An 8,557-nucleotide genomic window follows, 5' to 3' on the forward strand; every position below is an offset into this window, starting at 1 on the left:
AAGAGACAGTCTGCAAGAAGGACATGCTGCTGCACTGACTGGCAAGGTGAGAAAATTGGCTACTGTTGCCAGAACCCCTAAAGTTGACTCAATTTTGAAGAGACGTGCTGGAAAAGGGGCAATTATTGATCAAGCCACACGATGGGGCAGTACTTACTTAATGATTCAGCGCTTGGTTGAACTGAAAACCTTTCTTGTAGACATGGCTAACCCTCAACTGACGCTAAATGAAAGTCAGTGGAATCAGGTGACTGAGCTGGAAAAATTGCTAGAGCACCCATTTACAGTGACTAAAAAATTACAAGCAGAGGACTTAACTCCAGGTATTTTCTTAAAGGAGTGGAAGAAACTGATGTTTCGCCTGTCCCAAAGAGGAGGGTTAATTGCAAGTGTTATTGCTACATCAATGAAACGGAGAGAGGAGCTACTATTACAAAATAACATTCTTTTGGCAGCTGTTTATGTAGACCCAATGCATCGGATTCTTCTAGATGATCAACAGCTAAGTAAAGGAAAAGAAGCTCTGTTTGAAATAGCAGTAAGGATGAAAGGGTTGCAGAACAGTCAGGAGGAACAAGAAGAATTTGGTCGTCCTGCCACATCTTCACCCTCATCATCAACTGATGAAGAATTTAATTTCGAAAAATATTTGGATCACAAGGACCGTGCAAAGCGTTCCCGCATAGAAGAAGAGTCATTCCCATCAAGGAACACAGCCAGTACATTTCAGCAGAATTTTTCATGTGCACTAAAAGAAATTGAGAAATTTGACCGTTCATCAAAAATAACAGTGCAGCAAGCGATTCCTCTGTATCCTGACATTGTCAGAGATGTTGCCCGAGTGGTTACTGCTTTGCCACCAACACAAGTTAGTGTAGAGAGGTTGTTCTCTGCTCTCAAAATAATTAGATCAGATTTGAGGGCATCCATGAAGGAGGATCTGACAGAGGCAATACTTTTTCTGAGGACAAATGTATAGATTTCTTCTTATTAACTGCATAACAGTGTTTATTGCATATTTACTTACAGTTTAGAAAAGTTTATAAAAGTTATTTGCTACAGTATATTCTAATTGTATTCTAATAAATGTAGTTTTTGCTCTAAGTGGTCTGATTACTTATATGATGGTGAGAAACTGAATAAGCACGATGTTTAATATTTTACAACAGTAAATTTGTTGTTATGAATTGGCCATTTATGAAGGAGTCGGAGTCGGAGCCTGATAAAATCCAGGAGTCGGAGTCGCAACTGTGGCTTACCGACTCCACAGCCCTGCTTTCAACCGAATCCCATGGCTAGAAGCCCTCCAATCCGACAAACAGAGCTTCAGATTAAACCAAAGAGAGAAGAAACCCCCACAAGCCTTATCCGGGAGTGCCAATAGTCTAGCCACTACCTGTTTGCAATTCCAGATTTAATCCTCATAAGCTGCAGCCGGGATGCTAAACAGTAAATCCAAGGGTTGGGAGCAACTAATGCACCCTCTTCACAAAAAATCAAGAGGTGGTCCTCATATAGAGCCACTTTCTCCACCACTGACCCATGTGTCCTTATGGCCTCCACAATGGGTTCCAGAGTCAATGCAAAAAGCAACGCACTGCAGAATTTTCAGATCACTCGTTTGCTTGAAGGGAACAAATCCACTATAGGGGTCACCCAACTTGTAAAAAACGTGGGCAGAAGGTATGAAACAAACAAATATAGCCAACACTTCAATCCTTGCCACTGCAGCACAGGCTACTGCAGTGATCTGCACTGGACGAAGTCCTGTTGCCTTCAGAGCCCTGAGGCCAGATTTGCTGCAGCGAACAAAGTGACTGGAATGGAACGTCATTGAATGCAGTCCAGCTCTAGTCACATGACCACTGCAGCCAATCACTGACCTCAGTCAAACAACCCCTTTAATAGGATTCCAGAGCACTTAAATGGGAAACTGATAAACAATCTTGTTTCACACTCACTTTTTTAAGTGTATCTGAGTGTTTTATGAAGTGCTATTTGCAGACTGCTTGGAGAGGTTAGAAAGATGAAAAGTTCATAGCTGAAACAGGGAAAGACAACAGAGAAATCTGCTGCTTCATGGACAACTTGTTCATCTGAACCTTCCAAGACCAACAGGGTTTAAAAGAATTTTTTGTGGGGAAGGGCAACCTAAATTGCATTGGGTCCTTCCGACTGTCCCCAGACAGATTATGTCACAAGATATTAGGATCAGCAACTGGAATTCAATCGCCCAATCCTTTTGTTTGTCTGGCAGTGCCTGTCTCATAGAAAACACAGAAGCGCTTGGCCGAGAACAGGGGTCAGTCAGCCAACATCGATGTAATATGTATGGCCAGCTTTAGAAATGTGATATAGTTTTCCTTGGGGAAATTCTTTGATCAGTGGTGCACTACTCATATGACATCACCCACTAACATTATTATACGCACTACTATGACGGAGAAAAAGAAACAATAGGCTTTCAGAAGTACCGTATATACTCGAGCATAAGTCGACCCGAGTATAAGCCGACCCTAATTTTGCCACAAAAAACTGGGAGAACTTATTGACTCGAGTATAAGCCTAGGGTGGGAAATGTTCCATAGATTATTCCCCCATATGGTGTCCCCAGAAGAAGCTCCATAGATTATTCCCCCATATGCTGCCCCCATAAGAAGTTCCATAGATTGTTCCCCTATATGCTGCCCCCATAAGAAGCTCCATAGATTATTCCCCCATGTGCTGCCCCCATGCTGCTGCTGCATGTAAAAAAAAAAAAAAAAAAAAAATGACATACTCACTTCTCTGTCGCTGGGTGTCAGATACTCACCTGTCCTGCGTCCATGGCTGCTCACAGCTATCTGCCACGTCATCAGTCAGTGACGTTCAGAATGCAGGGGGCGCAGCGCGCACTAACCACGTCACCGCACCCTCTGCTATAATATAAGACAAGAGGGGGACTTTCAGCCCAATTTTTTTCTCCGTCATCCCAGGGCCGGCAGTTCCTTCCAGTGTTCAGCGGTCACGTGGTACCGCTCATTAAAGTAATGAATATGCGCTCCACGCCTATGGGAGTGGAGTCGTGAGCATATTCATTACTTTAGTGAGCGGTACCACGTGACCGCTGAACACAGGAAGAGCTGCCGGAGACCATCTGAGAAGTAGGGAAGTGCAGAGACTGCGCCAGGAGGGGACGAGTATGATCCGACAGCCGCCGACTCCTGCCGCTCCCCCTCCCCCCTCCTGGAACAATAAATGAAGTATAAGCAGAGGGGCACTTTCAGAAAAAAAATGGGCTGAAAATCTCAGCTTATACTCAAGTATATACGGGTACTTACAGAACACAGTCTTCGTTAGTTTCCAGCACCTCTCCGATCCTCTTGTGGCTCACACAGGGGCAGTTACCATTGTGCAAGCCTAGACAGCCCCAGATCAAACCTCCATGCCCTTACATTACGAAAGCTACTTCAGGTCCACATAAACTGGTGTGTGATCCAGCTAAGCTGACTTGAAGTCACACGACAGATGAGGACTGGTGCCTCGCTGCAAACCAGGGAAGACGGCGATCGGTGAACATATTAATGCACTTACACTACATGACATACAAACTTACAAAGGATTAGGGGGATACAATGTTTGCCAAGAGTGATTCTCTAATAAACGCAGATGTGACCAGGACCTAATAATATAATCTACATGCTTTCCAACTAACCTGTTGCACCGGTAAAGTTATAAGCCCTCTATGGACACTTGGTCACTTTCAATATCTGTGTGCATTTAATATGTAGAGCATATGAACCGCTGACAGACATCCCTGACATCAGCTTCTCCCCATCACAAACAGCTCATCCACGCAGAACAAAATCCACTTATTTGCTGTAGAATTCTTGCAGCGGTGAAACACCCATAATTGTGCAGTTAGTGCTCAGGTTACTATGTGGAAATAATAAATGTACATCGCCAACTTCACCATCTGCATAGTATCGGCCAATGCTCCAAGTGTCAGATCCACAACACTGGGGAAATTACTCTGCAGGTTGTTTCTGCAGCGCGAGGATCCAGTACGCGGTCACTGTAAAAGGCAGCGAATCTGTCATCTGAACATTGCAGAAGTGGAAACTGATGCCAATACGTTCCCTGCGAACAAGCCTGCGGGTCAGTCTGCGCACGGCGTCGCGGATCACACGGATCTCCTGCTGCCCTATTACTCTGGCACCGTGGATCACACGGAGCTCCTACTGCCCTAATACTGTGGCACAGCGGATCACACGGATCTACTGCTGCTCTATTACTCTGGAACCGCGGATCACACGGAGCTCCTGCTGCTCTATTACTCTGGCACCGCGGATCACACGGAGCTCCTGCTGCTCTATTACTCTGGCACCGCGGATCACACGGAGCTCCTGCTGCTCTATTACTCTGGCACCGCGGATCACACGGAGCTCCTGCTGCTCTATTACTCTGGCACCGCGGATCACACGGAGCTCCTGCTGCTCTATTACTCTGGCACCGCGGATCACACGGAGCTCCTGCTGCTCTATTACTCTGGCACCGCGGATCACACGGAGCTCCTGCTGCTCTAGTACTCTGGCACCGCGGATCACACGGAGCTCCTGCTGCTCTAGTACTCTGGCACCGCGGATCACACGGAGCTCCTGCTGCTCTAGTACTCTGGCACCGCGGATCACACGGAGCTCCTGCTGCTCTAGTACTCTGGCACCGTGGATCACACGGAGCTCCTGCTGCTCTAGTACTCTGGCACCGTGGATCACACGGAGCTCCTGCTGCTCTATTACTGTGGCAAAGCGGATCACACGGATCTCCTGCTGCTCTATTACTGTGGCAAAGCGGATCACACGGCTCTTCTGCTGCTCTATTACTGTGGCACAGCGGATCACACGGATCTCCTGCTGCTCTATTACTGTGGCACCGTGGATTACACGGAGCTCCTGCTGCTCTTTTACTGTGGCACCGCGGATCACACAGATCTCCTGCTGCTCTATTACTGTGGCACCGCGGATCACACAGATCTCCTGCTGCCCTATTACTGTGGCACCGGGAATCTCCTGCTGCCCCATTACTGTGGCACAGCGGATCACACAGATCTCCTGCTGCTCAATTACTGTGGCACAGTGGATCACACGGATCTCCTGCTGCCCTATTACTGTGGCACCGCTGATCACACGGATCTCCTGCTGCTCTATTACTGTGGAACCGCGGATCACACGGCTCTCCTGCTGCCTTATTAGTGCGGCACAGCGGATCAAACAGATCTCCTGCTGCCCTATTACTGTGGCACCGCGGATCACACGGCTCTCCTGCTGCCCTATTACTGCGGCACGGCGGATCACACAGATCTCCTGCTGCTCAATTACTGTGGCACAGTGGATCACACGGATCTCCTGCTGCCCTATTACTGTGGCACCGCTGATCACACGGATCTCCTGCTGCTCTATTACTGTGGAACCGCGGATCACACGGCTCTCCTGCTGCCTTATTAGTGCGGCACAGCGGATCAAACAGATCTCCTGCTGCCCTATTACTGCGGCACCGCGGATCACACGGCTCTCCTGCTGCCCTATTACAGCAGCACGGCCGATCACACAGATCTCCTGCTGCCCTATTACTGCAGCACGGCGGATCACACAGGTCTCCTGCTGCCCTATTACTGCAGCACGGCGGATCACACAGGTCTCCTGCTGCCCTATTACTGCAGCACGGCGGATCACACAGGTCTCCTGCTGCCCTATTACTGTGGCACCGCGGATCACACGGGTCTCCTGCTGCCCTATTACTGCGGGACCGCGGATCACACAGGTCTCCTGCTGCCCTATTACTGCAGCACGACGGATCACACAGGTCTCCTGCTGCCCTATTACTGCAGCACCGCGGATCACACTGATCTGCTGCCCTATTACTGCAGCATCGCGGATCACACTGATCTCCTGCTGCCCTATTACTGTGGCACCGCAGATCACACTGATCTCCTGCTGCCCTATTACTGCAGCACCGCGGATCACACTGATCTCCTGCTGCCCTATTACTGCAGCACCGCGGATCACACTGAACTCCTGCTGCCCTATTACTGCAGCACCGCGGATCACACGGATCTCCTGCTGCCCTATTACTGTGGCACCGCGGATCACACAGATCTCCTGCTGCCCTATTACTGATGGCTTGTTGCACCGTTCTGAATCCGCACCACTGAAGTGGAAGGGGGGCATCACTGCATCCTGGTGGCAGCAGCAGCTTTTAATTAGATGTCAATTTGGGGGAACAGGAAACTTTTTTATCTTTGAAAAATGGCTCCTAAATCTTGTTCTGAGAAATAAACATGAAGCCTTTAGTTGCTGTGGTCCCATCCATTGGTACCACTGATGTAAAACTGGGATAGGAGCTTATAAGAGTTATGACACTCCGTGGACAGGAGTTCCCTGAGTAAAATAAGAAGTGCTTATACTAACCGCACGCCGCGGAGCCGTCCCAGCTACATCAGAGACGGTTCTCCCATCGCTCACGTGACACTGCTGTGTCTTGTGGCCGCTGACTGGCTGCAGCCGTTACTATTCCCTCAGAGTGGACGTCCGTGCAAACAGAACGTTGATGAGCAGCAGCAGCTGATTGGTTGCAGCGGTCACATGAAACAACAACGTCACGTGACCCATATGGCACTGCTAGCACTGGTCCGGCACCACTGCCGAAGGCGCATGTGACTTGTATCATTTTCTAAGGGGTCCTGATTGATAGCGCAGCGGTGGTCCTGTAGTTGACAGCTACGTTTCCACAGTGTTTTTTGTATTTTTGACGCGGTAAAATTTCTTAGTTTACTTGCGTTTTATCGTGTTTTTTTGTCTCTGTTTGGTGTGTCATGCTTTAAATAAAGCTGCTTTGCTTTTGAAACTTCCTACTATTTACATTCTAAGGCTGGGGTCACCACACCAGCGTACGGCATCAGATGCGCAAGTATCGGATGTGATACTCTAATGACCCTCGGCTCCTGCTCTGCTGCGATCATGGGCAGTGTCAGTGCTCCGAGCCTCTCGCATGACCGTATCGGATCACAGCTGCGGAGGAGACGGAGAAAGTAAAGGTCTCCTTCTCCTCCATGGCCTGACTCACGCCGTATATCGGACTGCACTGGGGTGACATCTGAGTGCAGTCTGATGTGTATGAGTGCATGTGAGCAGAGTTTCTGATGCTGAATCGGCATGAGACAATAAGCTCAGATCTGAGCTGCCCCATAGTATAAATACTGGGCCGAGCGATCCGATGTGTTATCACTGAGCACTGGGTTATACGGTCTTAGATGCAGATTACACGCTTACGCTGCGTAGACGCACTAATAATGTGGGTGTGTTTTTACCTGCGGATTTTCCACATCTATTCCAAGTCCATGGGGAAAATCTGCACAGAAAACTCAGCGTACCTACAAGAGAAATTACCCGGCTGCGGATCAGAAGATGGCACCACAGGTGAATTTACACAGCGGGCAGGAGATTACTATAAATCCCGTCCATTGTGGACGAACTGTAAAACGCTGCAAAAATACACAGCGTGAAAAACGCGATAAAAGCTCATGGTGCGAACGTAGCCTTAATGTCACAGCACAAGGTTCTGTGTAGTCGCAGCAGCTGGCAGACAATCTGGGGTCAATGATTAGTCTGTGTCAGGAGATATCTGAGAACAGCTCCCACAGGGCTACACACTACCTGCTGGCACTTGTAGTTCCACACGTTACATAACACTAGAAATGCATCAGCCTTACCGGTGCGGGGCGCTCGTCCCTGCCCATATGCATGCTCTGCACTGCCCGGATCAACAGCTCATGCTCCGGGGGCCCCCGCTCTCTCCCGGTGGCAGCGAAGCCCTCCAGCAGCTCCAGAACGCGCACCACTTGCGGGACCACCCCGGACACCGACTCCGGGCCGTACTGCTCGGTCAGCTTCTGCAGCTCGGAGCCCAGGCTCTTCGCCATGCTGTACACATCCTCCAGGGAGAGGTGCCCCGGGGCCCGCAGCCACACTCGCTCCAGTGCCTCCATCCCGCCGCTGTCGTCCTGTGCCGCTGCAGCTGTCAATACAGAAACAAGGCGCACAGTAGCCCCGCCCACAAACAGCAGGCCGCCCAATGACTGGCGCTATATTGCCCCGCCCACAAACAGCAGGCGCCCACTGACTGGCGCTGCATTGCCCCGCCCACAAACAGCAGGCCGCCCAATGACTGGCGCTATATTGCCCCGCCCACAAACAGCAGGCGCCCACTGACTGGCGCTGCATTGCCCCGCCCACAAACAGCAGGCCGCCCACTGACTGGCGCTGCATTGCCCCGCCCACAAATAGCAGGCCGCCCACAAACATGCCGCCCGCTGACTGAGCGATGTGTTGCCCCGCCCACCGCATGACCTTGTCCCGCCGGTGCATCTGGACAGTGGACACACTCTTGTTGTGATGTGGTGCCGGGACTGCGGACTGGAGACCGCGGGGATTGCCACACTCCGGGCATCATGCTCATTGCTAGGCCCGGAAAACGTTATATTGTTAGTGCTGGAAATGATTCAGATAAATTAATGTAGAAA

General features: G+C 50.0%; 1 protein-coding gene across 1 annotated transcript in view; it reads right to left on the bottom strand.

The window, feature by feature from the left end:
• RILP (Rab interacting lysosomal protein) overlaps positions 1–8,084 on the bottom strand; it is a 54,684-nt gene extending 46,600 nt beyond the window's left edge. Inside the window, exon 1 of the mRNA XM_073565663.1 lies at positions 7,748–8,084. Within this exon, the coding sequence (XP_073421764.1) occupies positions 7,748–8,023 (276 nt within the window). The 5' untranslated portion in view covers positions 8,024–8,084. The remainder of the gene's footprint in view (positions 1–7,747) is intronic.
• Between the last annotated feature and the right edge of the window lie 473 nt (positions 8,085–8,557).

This window comes from Dendrobates tinctorius, unplaced genomic scaffold (assembly GCF_039654945.1).
Source record: "Dendrobates tinctorius isolate UK_male_01 unplaced genomic scaffold, ASM3965494v1 ptg000016l, whole genome shotgun sequence".
NCBI lineage: Eukaryota > Metazoa > Chordata > Amphibia > Anura > Dendrobatidae > Dendrobates > Dendrobates tinctorius.